This window comes from Drosophila subpulchrella, chromosome X (assembly GCF_014743375.2).
Source record: "Drosophila subpulchrella strain 33 F10 #4 breed RU33 chromosome X, RU_Dsub_v1.1 Primary Assembly, whole genome shotgun sequence".
Classification (NCBI taxonomy): domain Eukaryota; kingdom Metazoa; phylum Arthropoda; class Insecta; order Diptera; family Drosophilidae; genus Drosophila; species Drosophila subpulchrella.
The window spans coordinates 27491823-27515469 of record NC_050613.1 but is presented as its reverse complement, the minus strand read 5'-3'; the positions used below and the strand labels follow the sequence as shown (position 1 = coordinate 27515469).

Genomic DNA, 23647 nt, shown 5'->3' with positions numbered 1-23647 from the left:
GTACCCTTTGTTTATTTATTTTTCTTTTTTTTTTTAATTTATTTAATTTTTATTCTTATTAGTTTCACTTTTCTATTTACCAAATTGTTTAAACGGTTGTTAAAAGAGTTTAGATTAGAATAAACGTTATTGGTATGCGTAAAGCTGGACCAAAAGCACCATAGCCCTCTTTAGTCATTGTATGACAAGAAGCACGCGTGGCCGAATGGTTAAGACGTCTGGCTATGGTGTGAGCAGTTTCGGGTTCGAGTTCATGCCGGGGTTGTCTGAGGTAAGGATTTTTCCATTTGTTATTTATATGTTTATAAAAAGTATTTATATAAAATAAATCTTACATAAATACAGGTAAACATAAAAATTTATATACTATATTACCATGTAATAATTGCCTTTAAAATTAGAAACGGTTTTATCCATTTAAAATCCAAAATTGGTATACAAAACCAACCAAATTCCTCAAATGTAGAAAAAGGTAATCTTAGAAAATAAATATTTTTTTTCTTATTTTAAGAAAATTTTCCTTAATTTTAAGGTTATTTACCATACATTCAAGAAAAATTTGTCATTATTTCCAGAAATGGCAAACCATAAATTCAAGAAAATTATTTACTTAAAATAAAGGCGAGTCGCCGTTGGCTCAAAATCATAGGCGATTTTCTTGATTTAAGGGCGAATTTCTTGATTTAAGGGCGATTTTTTTTTTGGGTGTAGTATTTGAATTAATAAGCATAGTATTCAGTACAAAACATATTACAATGAATTGCGGCATTTTTTGCGAATCAAGTTGGAAAAAATATTAGAAACATTGCTAGCAATAATTCCTTTAACATTTTTTAACAAAACATATTACTATAAATTGCGGTATTTTATTTTAAAACATGCGAATCAAGTTGGAAAATAATAGAAACATTGCTAGCCTCGCTTAACATTTTTTAATTCTATGAAATATATTTTATTAACCTTTCCATATTAAAAAAAGAACAATAGATGAAAATAAAAGCGAAATTTTCTAATTTGATTATGAAATTAATGTATTTTTTACGTTTTATTGCCTGCCACATTTAACACGCAGCCCAACAACGTGTAATTTTAATGAGTAAATTCACAGAATTGGCCCTAAAACAATAACATTTTTTTTTATTAGCCCCCGGACACTAGACAAATTTGAAAACAAATATAAAGGTTAGCAATAGCTGTCAAAAGACTTGAGGTTTGTTTGTTAGAAAACAAACACCAAGAGCAGTGAGGCACAAATGATGAAAGCGTAGATCAATACTTCCTCCCAGTCGACCCATGGGCCGGGTTTCATTCGGGCTATCTTCGCATCAGCCCTTATCAGGCGCATGCACTGATTGGCCAGAATCTGCATATTGAATTGGATCGTATTGTTCGCCGTCCGCACGCGTAGCAGATGGTTGTAAAAACGTCTGAAGCTGAGTCTGAAGGCCCGTTCGTAGATCTCGTCCAGTATCTCGCGAGGCATATCCATCCGGGCCAGGAGAAGGTCCTGAAGTCCTCGTTCCGCTTGGTCAGCCGGCTGGATCTCCCTGAGTCCCGTCAGACGGCGATGATCCCGTCGAGATGGCCTCATCAGCAGGCGCTGCAGGATCCTGCGCAGCACCGCCTCCTGGAATGGAGGAATGTGGTGTTCCGACCTGCTCGATTTCTGCAGCAAGTGCATAGCCTCTTCGTAGTCCCCGCGGCACATGGATATGATAATACTGTCGGCAATTTCGCGCTGACGGTAGGTCAGCCTCAGATTTAGTCCCGGCATTGAAAATAGTATTCAAATTAAAATGTGAAAATTTTTTGAAAATCGGAGATCTCTGACTGGCTTGTGCCCTTGTTCAATGGTGTTTGAAATGATTGTGATCAGACCTTGTGTTCTCGGGCTGCTTTGAAAGGTTCAGATAATGCTAAGGCTGCTTTGATATATACTGTGTTTATGCTATGTCTATTTCATGAAATCAATTCATGAAATGAGGAAATTCGTGTGTGCATAAACACCGTTTCATGAATTCGATAACACACGAAAGTTGACTATGAATTCAGTCCCAATTTCCGAAATGCTGAGGCACAGCCTACTTCACAGTCTACTATTCAAATTCGAAAAACTTGACATCTTTACTAATATCATTTCATGAATTTGTCTGTGTTGTATAAACAGGGGCTATTATAATTTCATGTATTCATGTATTTATACTTAGACTTCACGGAAGTACCCTTAAATATATTATTCTTATATCCTTGTTATATTTTTTTCGTTTGGAGTCATTTTGAAAAATATATTTCATAAGATTCCCCTAAGAAGTATAAAAAGTATGAAATGAAATATCTTAAATGTTATTTTTTCACTTCTACATTGTAAATAAAATAATATTTTAAAAAATAAGAACCTAGAATAACAGCGATAGTATCTTTAGGTATCATTTTTATTTCTTTTCTTCGTGTATCAATTTTCTTTTAATCTTTTTATATTTTATTTGCATTTAAGTGGCCCTAAGTTATATTTATTTATATTTCATTATTTTTTTTAGTGTGCTTTGATAACGTTTGGAGTCTTATAAGTTTTACAACTGGGTTTCACGTAATTCCCCCAAGAAGTGTCAAAAAGTAGGCAATAAAATATTTTTTTGTTCTTTTACACTGCTTTGCTTGATTTGATTAAATATATTTTACTATAGTAAGCTATAAACAATTTTTTAAATTAGAAAGAGAGTATAACTCCGATAGCATATTCTGGGGCCATTTTAATTTCTCTTCTTCGTACTTCGATTTTCTTAAATTTATTTCCTTTTAACCAAGACCACATCTCCTTTTTTCGCCAGCTCTTGGCTCAGTTAAGTCCAGTCCATTGACCTGGCCTTGTGTGGATTTGGACTTGGTCCTGGACTTTCTTAACGTTTTTGGCGTTACCCCCGCACAATTAATTTTGGCGATTTACTTAATTCCTTTTTCTGTCTATCGAACCAATTAGGGGTGTGCTCTGTTCAATTTTTTCGATTTTGATTGATGCATTCCGTACGAGGACGTGAGTGGCTTGCCTTGGTTCAAGTTATCCGCATTACTCATACGAGATTTCACTTTATCAAACTTCTAGTTGCGTTTTCATCAGCATTTTCCGGCCTTTTTATTAGCTTTTCCTTTGGGCCATTTCATTTGCATTCTTCACTGGCGTTGGTTTTATTTGTTTGCTGGCAAGGCAACAAATGATGCGTAAGAAATGCTTTAATAAACATGGAACCAGTTTCCTTTTTTTTTTTTTTGGAGGGGGCAGGAAGATGGTAGTTTGCTTTCCGGGCCATTTGCCTGGAAAGTCTTTAAGTTGGGTCCCGCATATACATATAGAGATGGTTCGTATCGGAAGGTACGTGTAGTTTTCCGGGGGGCCGCACATCTATTCCGTTTGTTTAAGGGCTAATAAATATTTTAGCTGGGGTGGTGCAGAAAAATATGTTTGCAGCAGTTGGAAACAAACGAGCGAGCAAACGAGTTGAGTAAATCAAGCCGCACTTCCGTTTCAAGCTTGTGAGCTGGGGGTCCCATGGTGGAAAACCCCCTAAAAAGCAGCCCCCAACCCCTGTACCTAAAAAACCCCTTTTCCTGCCCTTGTGTGTCTGCTGTCTGCTTTCTAACTGAATGAAAGCCTTGGCGCGTTGACTGATTTCGAATGGATTTTCCACGCTTTGCATGTGTGAGTGTGTGTCAGTGTTTCAGTGCTCGAGTGTGTGCGAGTATCTGTGTGAGGCACAAAATCCCGTAGGTGCAAAATAGCGCACTCCAGGCAACGAAGCATGTGCACATTTGTGTTTTTTTTTTGTTTTTTGTATTTTTTCATCCTTTTCTGCCGACTCTGTGCCGGTCCTCTGCTCCTTTTTGTATTTCATTTGTTTTGTTTCATTTTTTTCACCATGAACAACAGAAGAAAAGATTTCAGGGATGTACAAGCAGGTGCTCAGCGAATAAAAACTTTATTTGTAGCAAGGTTAATATTTAAAAACATAACACCTAAAAATAAAAAAAAGAAATATTTCTTTAAAAAATAATTAAAAATCTAAGAACTTAATTTAAGCACCTATTATTTAGCTTATAAATGAATTTTAAGATAAGCTTATACAACAAAATAAATTTGTAAACTTACATTTACCAGAAAAATTTTCAAATTAAAATTTTAAAAAGCATTTAAACAGCATGCAAATTAAAGAAAATCTATCAAAAAAGTTAAAGGGATGGCAAAATAGATTTGTAAACATAAAAGCGTATAACATTTTTAAAATGTATACCGAAAAACATTGAAATAGCTTGGAAATTTCAAGTTTTGATCACCTAAATAATTTCAAAGTTAACTAATTGTATTTAATTTTAAAAAGTAAATTTAAAAAATGTAGAGCATTGTAGGTGACAGAATTACAGGTAATTCCAAATGTCGAGCTGGTAGCACTTCCACTCCTTTTTTGGCCTGGTCCTCGACTGAGGTTTCATTGTTCCCATTGTTGTTGCTGTTGTTTAAGAAACAGGCGGCAGAAGACGAAGCCGAAGAAAGAGGAGAAAGCGGTGAAAGGGGCTGAAGAGGGCAGGGGCAGTGGCAGGGGCAGGGGCAGAGCAGAAAAAGAAGGGGCAAAATTGTGCGGCAAAATAAAATAAACAAACGTTTGGACGGACGCACTTCTGGGATTGGTAAGGGAATGGGAATGGAGCTGCCTCTTTGTTTCCTCCTCTGTTATTTTTTTCCATTTTTATTTTTCCAGCGATGTGCTTAAGCGGAAAACAACATTTTGCTACTGGTGTTGCAGGTTGCAGATTGCAGATTGCATATTGGAGATTGCATGTTGTATGTTGCTAGTTGTGGCGGCTGCAACTGACATCCGGGGGACTTATTGAGGTGTTAGGCTAAGATAATTTCAAAAATTGAATCTTATGAGGAACGAAAAAGAAAGGAGTGAGAAATGTCATAGAGATGGAGAGAGTGCTCGCCACTCTTTGGCCAATGCGGCGTATACGTGATATTGCGTATACTTGATATTGCTGCACACAAAAGAAACGTGATAATCAAGACATGGCAACAAGAGACGAAAGAGTGGGTAATAAACATACAACCAAGATGGGCATAAGCTGATTGCTTCAGTTTGCAATTTACTCGTCCCCAGATGGAGTATATCCATATATATATAGAGCTATATATGTGCATATGTGGCGGGCTGAAGACTTGATTTTTGATCATATATCAAAGCTGACCGAAAACGGAAGTCCCTACAACAGCTGTGTGTGTGGTGTCCTGTTGATTTCCTGTCTTGCCAGCTGCTCGAGTGTGTGTTTGTTGTATATAGGTTCCTGTTCCTGAGAACTGAATAATGTCTCCCAACGGAATATGGTCAAATGCAGGGCGAGAAATAAATGGAAACTATATTAAAATAAAGAAAAAAAATATATTTTATATAATATTTAATAATGTGGGTGCTTAACGGACGGACAGACAGACGGACATGGCTTGATCGACTGATCAAGAATATGTATACTTTATAGGGTCGAAATTGCTTACTTCTACCTGTCACATACCTTTCGACGAATCTAGTATACCCTTTTACTCTACGAGTAAGGGGTATATAAATATTGTGTTTCCAAAACTTTTTCCCTAGTGCATTTACCCCCTGGTTTAATGTCCTATTCCTGTTTTTCGTCATTCGCTTAGCACAGCAAATTAGCATTCAGCCAACATGTGTTTGGCTGTCAGTCTGGAAAAGCCCCTCCACAACTTTTCCCCTTCATTTTCCAGCTAAGTGTGTCACATTAAATGATACGCAACACTTGACACCAAAATGAGCCAAAGAGGAAAACTAAAACCGAAAGCCAAGGAAGTAGACCAAAATGGAGGAAAATCGACACACAGACAAGTGCATGTTCGTACTTTATTAATGAGTTGTTTGGAGGAAAAATCAATAGGGAACAAATTAAATCACTACTCTAAAAAGGGGGTTCCTTTTTTAATGGTTAGGTATGTAATATTGTTTTTTTAGCTATAAATGTGAGGGTATTTTCTCAAAGGCAATGTCGCATATACATATGCAAATCAAGGGCCACAAAACGGAAGTTGATTTCAAGTTTTCTTAGCCCGAGGCAAAGACAAAGGTTTTATGGAAAAAAAAAGAAAAGAGCTGGGGTGAAAAGCAAATAGAAGTTGACTCAAGACAAACAAACAAGCAGAGGGCAAGTCAAGAGGTGACAGGAAACAAGATGCGGTACGTGCTCAAGATCCTGGGACAGAGTAGGCACTACGAAGTCCGTCTTTCCAGCCCCCCAGTCCGAGTCAACCCGTCAAGCCGAGACATTCGATTTCGAAATAGCCCCCCCGTCCCGAAATCACGCCCAAAATTCCCAGTTAAAACTGAGAACGACGGATCGAAGAAGAATTCGGGAGATTTGAGCCAAGTGCATAGTAGACAAACAATGAAGACCAAGTCCAAGCAGAGTTCGCCAATGAAAGCGGTTAAGAAAATGTCAAAATCTAAAGTCTCGACTACCTGCAAGGCCATCAAGCCGAAGAAACAGCAGAAATCTTTGAAGAATCCGTTGAAGAAACCCTTGCGACGTTCTCCGCTGATGCGTACCGCCATGCAGCCCACAATTTTAGGTTCCGCCAAGGTAAAGCCGCTGGTCAAATCGCATGTGACCTTCAAGAAGAGTCAAAAAAAACCGATGAATGCATTGCAATCCCTGGGAATGTCCCGCAGGACCAAGCTCATAGATGCCAGTCCGCAGAAGAAATCGGCCGCTACTCCGGTGCTCTTCCTGCTCAAGGACTCAAAGGGCCAGAAAATAAAGAAGTCTTCGACGGCGGGAAGAAGGAAACAACGATTGCCCCGCATGGATCCCCGGTGGATGAGTCAAGTGGAGAAGAGGACCGCCACCGAGGGTGTGGACTTCTTCTATAATCTGGGCATGAGAGGCCAGAAGGCGAAGGATCAACAGGTGCGACAGCAACGTGGTGGTGGAGGAGGAGCAGGATTCGAGGCCAGATTGGCAGGCGGAGAAGGAGTAGGTGGAGGTAGAGGAGGATCTAGATTGGGTGGTTCGGCTGCTCTGCCAGGATCAGGGAGACCCGGCCCATCTGGACTATCGTCCATTGTCGGCGGTGTCATCGCCGCCAAGGATGTGGTGGTGCCGCTGACCAACCGACTGCCCATCATCGACTTCATCTCCACCAACGAGTTTCAAAATATGTATGCCTCTTCCATCCGGAAGCCGCAGTCCTGGAGATTTTTCCATTGACGAGTGGCGAGTAACGAGTGAATATGTAATAAGTGGATCAATATTTCCTTGACAAAATGGTTTCGCGACTCCATATTTTTATATATTTTCAAGTATAAATTATCCGTGAATCAAATGGAGATGAGACAAAAATTATTTAAAACTAACGAGTAACGAGTGCACATAACTACCAAGAAAGAGGTTTTAAAGTGATATGTATATTTTCCTTTTATTGTCGTAAGCAAGGCAAATTACAGTGAATCTAATGGATTTTGTGAAAATATTCAATATCTTAACCAATAACTAAACTTTAACCAACGATTTCCGATATAAATCTGATCTTAATATGGAAAACCTGCGACATGGGTAATGGATTCAGTAATCAACGAGTATGGAATTTCTGAACAACAACGGAAAAACTTATCCGCACAAGTTTCAAACGAACGCGAAACATTTTCATTTTGGTTGGTTTATTTGGACATACCAGAAATACATATTCCCAAATGAAATTGTTGGACAAGATGGTGTGGGAATGGGAATGGGTTTTGGGTTTTGGGAGATGGGGGATTGGGGTCTTGGGTCTTGGGTCTGGGATTTTCGGATGGATTTCGGGTTGGCTTCCGCGAGGTCGGCGGGGCAGTAAGCGAACTTTTGCGCAAATTATCTGCGTCGCGTTTATTTCGCGCAAACAAATCGCAAAAGTTTTGCAGACGGCGACCCAGCGACTTGGACTCCTTGCTCCTCCTGAATCCCCCGGCTCCTCCCAAACTCATCATCGTCCTGGTGCAGTTGTAAAAGTTTTGCCGGCACAAAAGTTTCGGGGGCCAGAAATCCTTGCTCCCGGCATCGGTTTTTTCGGGGGCATCTTGCAGCAATTTACGGGAAGAAACTTGAGAAGCGAATGGAAGATGGAATCCAGGCAATTGATGCAGCACCAGCCCCCCAAAAAGGGGGTCGAAAGGTCAAGGGGGCGGCACGTTCCCATTCTGCCATTTGTGTTGTTGCAACGAGAGTTTTTCGGCTTGTTTTCATTTTCGCCGCCGGGGAATTTGCATTTTGCCCAGAAGCCCAAGACGACGACTGCGGCTTTTAACCGCAAACCGAACGGAAATTGAGATTCATTTAATTCATTGTGCGCCGAGCTGGATTTTTGGGGTGGCAAAGGGTTAAGCATTGTATTGCACGTAAAGAAAAGATGATTTCATTAGAATAGAATGGTAATTTAAGGAAATTTTTGGAAATTCATAAAAGTTGCAATATTTACTCGTTACTCTTGTTTCTTCAAATGAGATATTCTCCAGTTACTTAGCTCCATTTAATTTCTGTTCTTTTTTTGTTGTTACTCTGATTTGTTGGGTTGTTAATAATAAAGAATAATTATGAAAGGAATACTATTATATTTTTATGTTAATCGTTATGGTTACTCGTTATAGTTACTCGTTACTAGCTACTTTAGAGAAGTTTTGTGTATGAAAAGAACGGCTTATTATATATATTTTTGAAGACTTTTTACGGTGTATGTGAAAACTTCGTTGACAGGCATAATCAGCAGGAACAGGGGAAAAAGGGGTTGTGCAAAAGAAGAGCAGCAGGAGGAGCTCTGGAGGATCTGGAACCACAACCGACAACATTTAAATGACTGCAGCGACGTCAACGGCAACGCCTTTGCTAATATTTATGCCCCGAGCTTTATAATCGTGGCCAGACCGTGATTCAGGCGGGGAATTGGAGGGATTTTGAGACGGGAATGGTCGTTGGTGGCTGGTGGATGGGGGATGGAGGCTGTAGGATGTAGGATGTAGAATCCAGGAAGAAGAATGGTGGAGGGCCAGTGTCCGCCCGAAAGAACATGGCTGAAAGCGCACTTTTGGCCAGTCGAAAAAATCCTTGATTGCATTCAAGTTGAAGAGCAAGGGGGCCTTTGAAAAAAAAAGGAGAGCGGTGCCATCGAAGACGCCAATTGGAATGGAGACTCTTTGTGCCACTAAGTGCGGCTGAATTGGCCTGGCTGCCAGGATGAGAATGGGATTAAAGAAAGCCCCCCCTAAGAAGAGGTTACGTAATATTCGATGGGTTGAGCAGGGGTTAACTAAACCAAGATGCAGACAGGCGATATAAAGCTTAATAATCTTGGGGAACCATTAGGCTCACTGTAATTTACAAGTTGTGCTAAAGAAAGATGTTGGTCCTGTGATAAGAGGGCTTAATGGATAGAAATTACTAGTAGTAGCAAAATAAATTGAAAATTATATAAAAAATGTATTATATATAAGAACTTCAGATAAGTGTTTTCTGCTGAGCTTCAAACATACGAATTTTCTCTTAAAATTCTTTAAATATATTTAAGGACAAAGTAAGAAAGGTAATATTTAGTTAGGGCTAGTTGCAGTTTGTTCACATTTATTTAACCAGGTCCTGCACATTTCCAATCGTTTGTTCCTCCTTCTCTTTATTCTGATTTTAATTTTTACAGAGGATTTCCGAGACCTGCGAGTGTCATCTCTTTTCGCATTTAAATTGTGTGTGGCGAGCAAATTTGGTTTTCGCACGATTTCATTTCGGATTTCGCATAAATTAATCATTGCCTCGCTCCAAATTTGTGCGGCCAAAGTGGGAAAGTCCAGGGGCGCAGTGGTTTTCCGGTGCGGATGGTCGCTTGTGGATGGTGTCATCTTGGATTTTACTGGGACATTTCATGGGGCATGTGCAGGGTGGTGACTAAGGGAGGGGTGTATCTGACATGCTTAGAGTTAAACGCACAAAAGCAAGTTGGTTATTTGAATGGGCCAACGGCAATTGATAAACCAATTATGCAGGATGCAAGTGACACTCGACGCCATTCGGGCCATACATATGTGTCTATCTCCCTCACTCTCTGTCTTTCTCTTTCCCTTCCTCTTGCCATATCCCTTTCCCTTTCTTGTAACATCTAACCGTCTCTTTCTCAGTGCCAGTTCCCATTTCGACCTGCTTATTGAACGCAATTACCTGACACAGTTCTGTAGTTTACGCAAAAACGATGTCAATGCACGGGTCAAAGTTCAGTTGAACAAAACAGAGACAGAGATACATATACATATACGTATTGTGTGGTGGTGGGGGTGTGCTTAACTTTCCTTTTCAGGACTTTGTTAATTAGGCAAACCCCTGTCCCCGATCCCAAAAAGCTGATTTCCCACAGTGGAGGCCATCCAACCAATTGACCCAGTAATCCGGGCCAGATAAACTTTCCCGAAAAAAAAAAATCAAGTCGTAACAGAATACTCGCAACAAAAGTGTAATATTAAAAAACAAAGCCCTTCTTGCCCACAAGTGCAGAAATCGAAAAGCAATGCCAACAAGTTGAAAACTGAAACAGAAATCGCCTCTTAGACAAAAACAACGTGAACTCTTCCCCCACAAAAAGTGGCGTAAGCAGCTTAAAAGTAGTGAACGTGGTGTTACTTAGTAATCTATTGGGTAATGGGTAACAACCTACAAAAATTAACAATTTGTTGGAAGTGGTAAAACTAATTTATTTGTGATTTTATAAACTTCTAAGAATAATAAAATAATGAACATGACTTAAAAGCCCTTGAGCAGTCGATATAAAGTATATAAAAGTAAAAAAAAAAAAAAAAAAAAAAAAAAAAATCAGAAAGATTTATTTAAGTCTATACTTATAAAAATTGGCTTTAAGTTAATTTAATAAATACAATTAACATAAAAGTTTTTAAAATAAAAACCTATAAAAAACTTTTTTTTATAATTTTTTTTTTTTTAATTTTTCACCTTAGCCTAACAAAATTGAAGTGCATTTCCTTTCGATAAAAGCGTAATTGATGGCAATTTTCTTTCGTAATAATTGCCGTTGAATTATTTTAATATGGCTGGAGCCGTGGACTTCTGAGTATATGGCCATTCATAACTAATGAAACGCTGGGGGGCCAACTCTCAAGGACTGCGATTACAGGGTAGGCAAGTGCGGAAAGAGGACACCAGTCCGTGGTGACCTCGACCCGGCTATAACTTGTATTTGGTGGCCCATTGTTTTTTGCCGATTTTCCTCCTTTTTTTTATCGTGATTTTTTCTTTGGCTATGGGGAAGATTCGCGCTTACTGGCTTGACCATTGGGCAGCCAGTTATCGCAATCGCAATCGCTATCCATTTCATTTACCGCAGGACAAATTTTTATTGCTGACCCAAGCAGCAAGGACATCGGCATTGTTTCAATATATATACATAAAATTGCCGGAAAAGTTGCTGCAATTGTCCTCATTTTCTTTCAGTTAAGGACGATTTTATTTGTGAGGCGGCGGACGGGGGGGAAACACAATAAATGTTGTGCAACATTTTGCATAAATAACAAGGACATGGACAGGACTATGGCCCCCCTTATGTCCGTTTTGACAGTCGTCAAGTGCATTGTGCACTTTGCCAAAAACAATTTTGCATCTGCAGGATTCAGTGTTGTGCACTCGGTATTCAGCAGCGCCACTCAAGGACACTCGAGTGAATGTTTTTTGAATGAACGAGTGAGTGTTCACTGTTGTTCATACATATTCATACGCAGCGTGCCACAATGTACACGTGTGTGTGTTCGAGTGGGCGTGTAACCACAAGTCAAAAGCCTGTTTAATTATGTTGACAATATGCAAATACCGGGGCTTTTGGACGGACGGCAAAAATAATTGCATTTCGGCTTGCGGTCCGCACTTCATTTTTATTTTTAAATATATTTTGCGATTAGGAATTTGGCAGTTTGTGTTGCATTTTGAGTTCAATGGATGAAAAGTGCGGTGTCTGGTGTGATAAGAGACTCTTGTGCAATTTCCTTGTTCAAATCTTGACAATCCTGGTCCTTGACTTGTGGTCATGGCAAATTTTAAACGTTTTCGTAAGTGATTCATAGCCATTTTCTTCTTTATTTTTGCCAGGCGTTAAATTTTGGATTTAAGACTGGCAAATAAATTTAAATACCGTTTAAGAGGAATACAATTAACTTCAAAACTTTGTTTTTTTGTTTAAAAACGTAAGAGTAGAATCTTTTTAAAACAGGCAAGCACATTTATTTTTAATGCGACATTTTAATTTAAATTAATTAATTTATTTTAATATTGGTTTATAAAAAATATGTTCGTTTCAATTGCCAAAAGTCAAGTTTGACTGTATTTAAATGCTTCGATTGATTGAACAATTTTCACATCATTGATTTAATTAGTGTTTTGTTAGCGTCTCTTCTGTTTAATTATGTAGAATAATTTGATTTTACAGCAGATTTCAATTGACATGTGATGGCTTACAGCATTTTGTTGTACTGTTTAACATTTTAATTTTGATTTGAACTGTCTGTGTAAAATAAAACTATTGCTTGATAAATTTAGTGTTAAATATTTTTGGACTTTTACATATGATTAACTATACATGATAGACAATTAATGGATTTATTATAACAATAGGACGTGGAACTTCATGAACTAAGCATAAACAATCTTTAATTAATTTATGATTTCAAGTGGTTTGCTTTGAATCCCGACTTGACCCTTAACCTGCGGTTTTTTTGGTGGTCTAAAGGGCAATTTCGCCATGGATGATTGGATTTCAGCGGTGGCAAATTGAAATCTGTTTCCGATTGATGGGCAGCAATTTGCGCAGCCTGATATTGACGGGTTGCTTAACTGATGGGGGTTACTCTACACCCCCTATAACCCACCAAACCCCCCCCCCCCCCCCAAGGCCACGGAATTAGCGGGACACATAATGCGATTCATAATGATGGCGAGGCGTGTTAGTTAGGGAGTCCAATTGTTTCCCAGACAATGAATGTCATGTGGTGATTAGCATTTTGAACTGCCAACTTGTGGGCTGGACTTAGAGGAGGAAAGGGGGTTTTGGGGTGGCTGTGGCTTGGGAAAACCCAGCGAGTGTCGCTGACAATTTCCCAGGCTTTAGTTTGTCGTAATTTGAATGCCAACCCGGCTCTCTTGGCTTTATTGTTGTCATATCAAATGCGGCGACTTGGCAATTTATGCTGACAGAATGTCTGCTCTGCAATTTTCATCCCCATCCCCCCCTTTGTAATTGGATAACATAATATTTAACTAATCTATTTGATATACTATACATACTTGTGATAAATGGCCCACTCTTCCATGTCAAGCATTTAAATGTAAATTCCAAATTTAGCATTTCGCATTTCGCAACTGCAATTGCAATTAATGTCAGAAAGGCATTTCAGAGATGACATACCCGCTGCTCAGAAACGGAACAGGGGAGTTTCCAAAACCATTTCCCAAACCATTGTCAGAGGCGTGGCCTAATCAAATTATCGCAAAATTCAATGAATTCGAAATGAGCAGCGTCTTTGAGAGCGATTCAAGTGGTCTGAGTGTCTGGATGTCTGAATGGATGGATGTCTTGGGTGTCTGAATGTCCAAGGATGCCTTCGTGATTGCTGCTGATTGTCGGAGAACAATTATTTGATTTAATTTAAACTCGGAGATTGTCCTAATGAATTGCCCCAGTTGGCGATTAAGCCGGAATCGAAATGTTTGGCCGGGGAATAATTCAATTAAAATGATTGTGCTTTTGGTTCCAAGTATCATAATAAGCTGATTATCTTTATTGATATTATAGGTTGGTCTTTCAAAATCAAAATTTGTTAATGGGGATTTTAAAAGGAGAGAAATGATAGGATTTTGGACACATAAATTGTTGTTATTTTTGATGTCAAGATTATGTGCTGTTTACTTTTAAAATATATTTTGTTACATAATTACCAAATAAACGAATGTGGTGCCCTAATTAAAGTCGAGACTTATCACTAATTAAATAATAAACCCGATTGAGCATCAACCTCAGACCATATCAAATAATTTATTCCGAGAAAATTAATATGGTATAATAATAATGGCAATGTAACAAATAAATAGAGTGGTAAATTAGTTAAAACTTAATTGGCTTCAAGTGTGTATATCCATATTATAAATATAAAAAACTTTCGGTTACCGAATTAGTTATCTCCCAATTAATTGATTGAGAATGTATCCGGTTAAGCACCAATTTCAGACCATATCATTTGGGTTTTTTGTTTTGGGCCTGCCCTTATCGTTTTGGTTTTTCCCGATTTCCGCCTCCGAACTCCGAAACTAATTGAAAGCCCACTGAAATTGGCGAAAGCCACTCCAAATTGCCCGCCGCCCAAAAGCAAGGACCATTAGGGGACCACTTGAGTGTAGCAATGTGTCAATTAACAATTTGCGCGCACTGTGTTTATGATACTGGTTTCGTTGGCCGGGATGCTAAATTATGTTGCCCAACTCTCCCGACCCCTGACCCCTGGCCCTGACAAATTTATGCGCATCATTAGGGCCAAATAACTATATTGTGTGTTACGCATACCACCAGCTACATACATCTCTATCTATATAACTATATATATATAAACATATTTAGTGCTACAGTCGCAGCTGTAGTAGACAAACGCCAGCCAAGTCCACTCAATTTGTTTGTTTTCACGAACATTTAAGTGGCTCAAGTGGCCGAGCTAAATTCCCAATTGCTGTACATGTTGTAACTAAGTGTTAATAGCATGGCTGGGTGGGTGGTCTTCGCCCCTTACCGGAATACCACCAGAAAACCCCCATCCACCCACACGGCATTTGACGAGCTCAAGTGAGAAATTGCCGTAAAAATGAGTCAAGTAAAAGTCTGATTGCGAGAATATTTTAGTTGGATTCATTTGATAACTTTGCTTATTAATTGGAAAGTTCTTTAAATGAATTGTATCACTTAAAACGTAAGTACAAATATACGAAAACATTATATAATCTCGTGTGTACTACAATTGAAAAGTGCTGTAAAACTAAAATTAAGCTTAAAATTAAAATTATGATTTTATTGATTGATTATCATATGTTTTTTAAACTATTCAATTTATAATGGTATGACTAAATTACCAAATTGGGGGTATAAAAAGCTTTCGTTTTAGATTTACATTACTAATTTATTAATAACTTGTAGAAAATCTTATTCCGAAAACGTAATCTATTAAACAAAGTAGCGAAAAATATGATCTTGTGAAAAATTTTAAGGCTTAAGTTCTAAATTATATGGTTTTTTATTTTAAAAGTAATACTTGAGCAGATTGGAAAAATATGTTTTACTTTTTGTTGAAATGTTTAGTTATTCTTGGAGAATTTCTTTTTCCGTAGCCTAAAGCTACCATCCTTTTAAGGAACTTTATATAGGAACTTTATATAGTAAGCCTCTGAAGGAACAAGAATAGTTCCCACTTAAAACGACTCCTTTCGAACGCTTTGACTAATCCCTCGGCCAATTTCCAATCCATTGGCTTGGCCAATTAGGCAAATCAAATTGACCAAGAGCTCGAAACTTGGATTGCGCCGCACAAACACACAGAAAAGCTAATCAAAAGCCGCCGACAAAAGGAATGAATGAATGTGAAAGTGGGGAAAGTAGAGGGGTGTGCTTTGATGGGGAAATGGGGAAAGGGGGGAGGCCTGGATGAGGTGACAAAATCGCATTACAACAATTAAAGCACACACGCTCCCTTGACGTTTTTTGCACCCTTTTTGTTAGCCAGTTTGGCAGCAAATTGTCTAACAAAGACTTAAAGGCTTAAAGCGCAAATAATCCAGATAGGCCAATAGAGGGTTAAGGGGGAGGGGGAGGGGGGGCATTAGGGGGTGGTTTTGGGAGGGGTTTAGGGCCATTCAATCAACGAAAATGAAAATGAAATGAGGGTGGATGGGGGATTGCGGGTGCGGTGTGTGTGTGTGCGCACTTATTCATTCATTTGTGTACTAATAGGCGCACAATCAGACAAAATGACAGACAATCAGTCAAACAAACAGACAAATATACACACACACCCACACCCACACACACCCACATCCACACCCCCACACACACACCCACACGGCCGAGACAAACAAACATGCAGACAAACAAAAGCGGTTGGCGATGGCAGCCAACAAACGACATTATCCAAAGTCAACAGCACAAACAAATCACACGCACCCAAGCACAGCGCTGTTTAAAAAAATAGTGAGGCTGCTATTTTTTCAATCAATTGGCAAATCAAATATTAACTAAATAGATCGGGGGGATTTTAAGCTGCATTTCGCACCAAAGAGCATGTTTTAAAACTTAAAATAAGTTATAAAGAGATTTACATAAAGAGAGGCCTAAAAGGAGAGTTAAGTTCATTGGAACTTTAGCAACTTCATATTTTTCAATTAATAATTAGTTAATAAGGATATTAAAATAATTTACAAGGTTACATTCTTTATAACTGTATTATTTAAAAGACTTTATGACATATATCATATATCATTTTATATCATTTTGAAAAAACTCAGCTTAAATCAAGACCTTTGAAAGATTGTTTTTAAAATCAGAATACTTTCTTTGACTACTTATTATTTTTTATTCTTATAAGTACTTCTATAGTATCATTCTTGTACCTATAAATATTAAATATTATATTTTTATTTTCCTTGAGTTTTCTCTCCATGTACACCTGCCTTAATTAACTGCAGGTGCACTATCCTAATTGCTATTTTCGTGACCGCAGCTGTATACAAGCATACACTTAACATCGGTACGGGCACCCACACATTTGCACACTCGTAGACCGCCGCACACACACACATGCATACCCACACCCACACTGACACAGGCACGCATTAGGTGCGCTCTTTATGTTTTATCTCAAAATGCGATGCTTGGCTGCTGATGAGTGCCAGCCACAGCCGCCCCCTCCTCCTCCTCCAGCGCCCTCCACCCCCGTTCCCCTCAAGAGATGGAAGCTTGTCATTTACCCACATCCAAGCCAAGCCCCCCTCGAAAAAACCTCTCTGCTTCCATGTCCTTTTTTCACTGCTTAGGTTGAATTTTGAGTTCTGCTTGTTCACTTAATGATTCTGTTTGCCATTAATGCAGCCATGTTTTTGACAGTGTTGGAAAGTGGAAAGGGAAGCAAAAGAATTTTAAGATGACTTTAGTTTTGCCAGCAAGACAGAGAGGTTTTTTAGGCAAGTGTTGCTTTGGTGATATAAGTACTTAATGGTAGAGGCAACTGAAGTAGGAGTGTTGGTGAACGTTAGAAAAAATTGTGTTATTGTTTTTTTTTTTTATATATTGTAATAATTTAGATGGTTTTATTTTATTAATCACCATTTTTTAATTCATATTACCCAACCCTGTTATTGAACTATTTTTAGGCATTTCTGTTTGCCATTAGTGCAGCCATAATTCTGACAGTGTTGGAAAGTGGAAAGGGAAGCAAAAGAATTTTAAGTTGACTTTAGTTTTGTCAGCAAGACAGAGGGGTTTTTTAGGCAAGTGTTGCTCTGGTGATATAAGCATTTAAAGTAAGTAAGAATTTAAAGTAGAAGTGTTGGAGAACGATAGAAAAAATTGTGTTATTGTTTTTTTTATATTTTAATAACTTATAGGGTTTTATCAATCACCAACCCTATTATTGAACTAGTTTTTAGGCATTTATGTTTTTATATTTGATAAATTTTAATAGATCACCTAATTTAAATTTTGCCAGCTGTCTTGTTACCCAACCCTGATTCCACCCCATAAAATAAAATTACTCGAAAAAAAAGAAAGGCTGAGGAGTTTTCCGGCAGCGTTTTCCTCACAGCCCGAAGGGCATCCACAGAGTTTCGTGGGGAAAAGCCGGTCGACTTTCTTGTTCGCTTGTTAACTTTGACTCACTGCGGATGTTTCTTGTTGTGGCCCTTTGGTATTGTTGTTGCTGGTGACTGCATAAACCGCTTAGCGGGCGTAATTTAAATCGCCTTTGTTGTTCAAAAACTCGTGCGGAAAGCCTTTCAAAATGATTATCATAATGGGCCAATGGCAAATGGTGTTAGCAACTGGCTTTTCTTTTGATTACTGCCGCCCCTGCCGTTGATAAGGGGAATATATGTGGGTGCTTCTGTTTCTAAAACATCTTAGTAGGTGGCTTCTTTTTTATACAGTTTGTAATCGTAATTTAAATAGGATTCACCACCATTGCTTCTAGTTAAGAGTTTTTAGCCATATGAAACCTAACTTGATATTAAGAAACTGCGTTTCTATCGAAACAGCATAGGTTGACATTGATTTATTTTAATTTATTTTTTAAACACTCCAATTTCCCACTTGGTAGTCTATATTTATCTTGTGCGCAAAATTCCGTGGAAAACATCGGCTAATTATAAGTCAAACTGTCTGTTAATTTTTCGTTTTGTTGTCGGGCTCCGAAAGGTGAAAAAATAATGTTTTGGTTGGGACTTAGTTTCTTCGGCATACAAAAATTGCCTGTCGCTGGTTACGTGTAACAAGTAAACTTGTCTGGCTAAGCAGGGGCTTAGTCCCGTGAGGGGCGGGAGGGGGCGGCCTGGTGCCCCCTGGGGAACTTAAGCCAAGAAATCCAAGACATTCCATACTGTTTTCCGGGTTCCCCGTTTGCTTTCCTTTTTTTTTTTCTTGCGTTATCCCAAGTTATTGATCAAGCTCGCCCAAAAAAATGCAGTCTCAGTTTGTGGCCCCCGGCCGCACGACGCCCCTGTGTCTGGGACATGACAGCTCGGTAGTTGGGAATCCCCTTGCAGTTGATTTTTTTATTCTTTTTTTTTTTTGATTTTTTTCGGCGTGTGTTGCCCCAAAGTCTTCAACTGCAACTTGTGTTTCTCGCTTTTTCCACGACTGTCGAACATTTTTCGTGTGCAGTGGCAAAAATTCGCGCGTCTGCCGGCGGGGGCGGCTGGCAGCGCCCAGGGGGGCGTGGCAAACATTGGCAATGTCTGCACGCGATGTTTAACGTCTGCTTTTCCCGGATTCCGAGTTCCTGAGTTCCTGAGTTCCGAGCTCCCGAGCTACCGAGTTCCCGAGTTCCTGATTTCTCGGATCCTGGCTCCTGGATCCTTTTTGGGCCGCCACCTCCTCCTGAGTCCCAGACGATAGGCAAATGCAAACAAGAAACTTTTTCGGCCAAAACGAAGGGGGTGGAAACCGCCAGACCATGCCCCCTTTTTTGGTGCGCCACCCTCTTGCCACGCCGCCCCTGAAAATCTCTGTCTGTGTGAGTCCGCCGCTTCCGCTTCCGCCTTTGCCAAGCACCGCCAATCATTGGCGTAAATTGAGCTCATTGTGGTCTAACACCATTACACCGGCCATGTACGACGGCGCCCATGTGTGGGAAGGGCGGCCCAGGGGGGTCAAGGGTTGGCGGCAGGCAGACACAGATAGATGGAGTTGCCAAATTCAACTGTGCCTACACCGCGAGAAAAGCAATAGTAAATGGTTCCCCAAAAGCTTGATTCAAAACGCATTTAAATATATAAATATTTTTATTGAAGCTGAATAGAATCACTTGAATAGAAAAATCAATATTCTAGTAAAGTGTATGTTTTATGTTTATCTGCATTGATTCTTAAGGGAAAGAGTTCGATATATATAGATATTATGATAACATTATAATATTACTATCTTTTTGAAAATAAGGAAATAAATATTTCCATTGTTTTTTGGTTATTCAGTTGCGGTAAATAATATTCAGATTGTTTTTTTTTTAGTTATTCAGTTTAGTTATTCAGTTACAGATGAAAAACATTTTTTTTTTCAAATGTAGGCAATCATTCAATTTTAATTTCTTGTAATTGTAATAATTTTTTTAAACTAAAAATATTAAGAATATATTTTATGTTGAGAAAAAGGTTTAGCTATATATTTTTTAAGATATATGAACTTTTAGTACAAGTAGAAATTAGCTTATATAAGAAAAAAAAAATATATAAATGTGAGGAAATAAATTTTCTCTCAGTGTCCGGCTTAGGCCAAGTCTGGCGGCGCCTGTGTGAAGTCGTTAAATGCGGCAAAGTAAAATAAATTGAGCCAAGTCATGTTTCGAGCATGAAATGCATTTTTATTGCGCCCAAGTAGCGATGGGTGGTACGGCGCTTCAGGGAGAGGGGGGGCGGGGTTTGTTCGGAACTGTGTGTGCACAACATGGGTAACCACCGAAATATATGAACTATTGAAATGCACAAGATATTGACTGCCGACTAACGACCCTCGACCGTCGACTGTCGACTGGCGGCCTCTGGAGTTGCCGGCCATAAAGTTCATAAATTTACGAGGACCCCAAAGCAGCGAGTTGCGAGTGGCAAGTTGCAAGTTGCAAGTTGCAAGTTGCAAGTTGCTTGCTAAAAGTCCTTTGAGCAGCAGACAAACTTTCATCGAATGGAAATTATTATTTCATTTATCAGTTTTGCTCAAAGGTTCTGCGGCCCATTAGGAGTTCAAAGTTTCATAAAAAATATGGCCGCTTAAGTACCCTGATTGCAAGTATTTCAACCTATAATTTGTTATTATTAAAAGGGGTAAGAAAACTAGTCTTTGATTAAAGCTTTGATTTTACTAAATAAAGAAATAGTGAGAGGATTAATGGTTTATGTTCTAGTTTTGATTTATTAACCAGAGTTTAAGCGTTAATCAACCTGAGAGTTATCTTAAATATTTCAAGCTCCTTTCTCATCTGCTGCCTTTGTGCCTTGAGCATTTTTATAATTACACCTCAACTGGCTTGCATTTAACTAAGTAATTTTCATTCATTCGCTGGACTATTTATTAATTCAACTCTTTATCTCTCCTTATCTCGTTGCAGGTGAGTTTCGTTGGCGTAGCCAGAATGGTTAGCCTGGGATTTTCCGGGACTGCCGGGGCTTTTGGGGGGAAAACTGAAACTGGCCACTAATTGCCCCCGTTGGCGGAGATCCCTCAGATGCCTCAATTCCAGACCGCATTCCCCATTTTAACTCCATTTCGCCCCCGGTTTTTCCACCCGCTGTGTGTAATGTAGCCAAGTCTATCTATGTACCCTTTGGTTTTTTTCTGGGCTCTCTCTTTTCATTTTTTTTTTTTTTTTGGGTTTTTTGGTGGGTTTGAGCTTGAGCCCCCCCTGCAGTTTCATAAATTTTAATGTAATATTTCCATGTTGTACAATTTGGCTGGTGGGATTTCGGGAAAGGGGAAAGGGGACGAAAAACGCTTACAACGCCGAAAATTATGCTATAAAAATGCACTGCCACTAATTAGGCCAACAAACATGGCAAAAACGCCAGCAGATGCGTTCTTAGAAAAGTTTTCTTGGCCGCCTTTTGATATTATTTTTATGTGGCTATATCCAGTTTTTTCTCCCTGATTTTTTGTGTGTGTTTTTTTTTTGGCGGGATACTCAATGGCGCTTCTCTTCGCGCGCCCCATTTCTGTTGTAAGTGTAATCATCGCACGATGAAAGCCGCTTACAATAATTGCCCCATCTTGTCCGGACATCGTGTCCTGTATCCTGAGTCCTGTATCCTGGCTCCTGGCTCCTGACTGCCGGGTCCTGGGTGTCCGAGGAGCAGGCTTCCGGGTGCGGGGCTCCTCTTTTCGCCCTCGCCTGCATTGAAGTCGCTACGTTTTGTGTCGATTTCCGCTCTTCTTTGGCCTCCTCGATGTCCCTTTTTTTTTTTTGCATTTTATTTTCCGAAAGTAATCGCAATTGGCCGGGAATCGGGGGGCTGGCAATTCAGCTTTTTATGGACTAAATGTAAATTGAATCAAGTTATTAGTGAGTTTCCAAGTGAATTAGCCAGGGCAAAGGGAGCGGCGAACAAAAGCAGGAAGCTGTTAGCAGTTGGGCTGAAAACAAGAGGGAAAACGGTTTCTATTTGGATTCTAAAAATAGTTTTTTAATATTCTACACGACATCTACGTGATATTCATAAAACCAACTATAATAACTGGAAGTACATATATTATGTATAATCTAGAAATTATTATAACAACTTAAGGGTTGGTGGGTCTCTAAATTTTGAACCATAGATATTTATTTACCTAAAAAATGGCATCAACAATTACTTTTTTATTTATCCCAAATATGGTTATCAAAATATAGTTACTCATTAAATATGGGATTTGAACCTTAAATAATTATTTGTTAATTAACATGTTTATTTGAAATAACCAAAATACTTATTGTTTGAAAATGAAATGAAAGGGGAAGTAAAATATTGTTTGGCATCTTTAATCTTTTTATTGAAACATCTCTTGTATCATCTAAAATATTTTCTTAAATTTTATTGGTTTTTTTTCTTAAATATAAGTATTTTACAAGCTTTTCGCATTACATTTCTTGTACGATTCCATTAGCATTAATTTCCGGTCAACTTTAAGCCACCACTTCGTTGACTTATCGTTTGTTTTAAACTTTTTCGCAAATAATAGAAAATTCTTTCTTTTGTTTATGCCTTTTGGACTTCCTTTGCGTTTCTTCTCCCTTTTCCAATTCTCCCACTTTCCCCGTTTTTTCTTACTTTTTTTTTCTTCTTATTTGGACCGTCGGAAATATTAATAAATAATTGTATTCTATGTAAATATTTAAGCGCCCTGTTCAGTCATAAATGTTATTTATTGCCGCCCGGCCACACCCCTTTTTTAAGGATATTTATACCGCTCGGCTTTGTTGTCCTGTCAATGTTGTTGTTGTCCGTTGTGTTTGTATTGTTGGCGCCTAGACGAGGGTCTGCAAAATGCTGGAAAGCCGAAACTTTTTGTTGCCGCTGTGTTGTGTGGTCATTTATGTCATTTCATATTTATTCAGCGGCCTTCTGCATAATTGGCAATCCTCTCGTTTCGCAAAATATTAAAAAAAAAAAAAGAAGAAAAAATGTGGCAGCACGAAAAGCTTTCAAAAACCACCGAAATAAAAATCGAGAAAGGACCCAACGTCCTTTGGGGGACTGAAAAAAAAATGGCAGAGACGAGAGCAGATGGTAATAAAATTACAAAAATATCGAAATTTAAGCAGGCCTTTAAAGGGCAGTGTCTGCTTAAAAATAAATCTATGTAAATGCATTTAACGTGGTCGGGATGGGCGGATTAATTGAGTTGCCACTCGGTGGCAGTGGGCTGCTGAATATTGCAGAGTCCTTCCATGGCCCCACATCACGCATACGCCATGTGGCACATGCACTCTGTCCCTCTCTATCTCTGTTGCTGCAGCTTTTTCCCTCTCCCTCTGTTGGCCCGACTATTGACTTGGCCCGAAAAAGTAGCCGAGAAACGAGAAAGGAGAAACTTGAAACTTGAAACTTGAAACTGGCAAAGAGTTGGTTTGAGTCAAGTTGATCCAGTGCGAGTGGGTCCCCGGGCATTTTGCGGCTTTTGCGGCCTCCAGCCTCCAGTTTCCCTTGGCCTAAGTATTTCAGCACTTGTGCATATTTTATTGTATTTTAATTAACTAAATCTCCGCCGCCGGCTCCGGACCAGAAACTCTGTCAACTTGCGGTCAGCACAAAAAGTGCGCAAAATTCCAGGGCAGCCCAAAATGCTTTTCCAAGAGTTTCCCCTGTTTTC

At 39.0% G+C, this 23647-nt stretch overlaps 2 protein-coding genes across 3 annotated transcripts in view; both read left to right on the top strand.

The window, feature by feature from the left end:
* Positions 1–23647, top strand: part of LOC119558341 (RNA-binding protein FUS) — a 100436-nt gene that overhangs the window by 33222 nt on the left and 43567 nt on the right. The gene's annotated exons all lie outside the window — the stretch shown is intronic.
* Positions 6305–7712, top strand: LOC119558343. The gene has a single exon (XM_037871818.1). It carries the CDS (start codon positions 6445–6447, stop codon positions 7264–7266), a length of 822 nt encoding a protein of 273 aa, XP_037727746.1. The 5' UTR covers positions 6305–6444; the 3' UTR covers positions 7267–7712.

Excerpts from the sequence above, each read along its gene's own strand:
- LOC119558343 (XM_037871818.1), top strand. The coding sequence starts at position 6,445 with ATGAAGACCAAGTCCAAGCAGAGTTCGCCAATGAAAGCGGTTAAGAAA.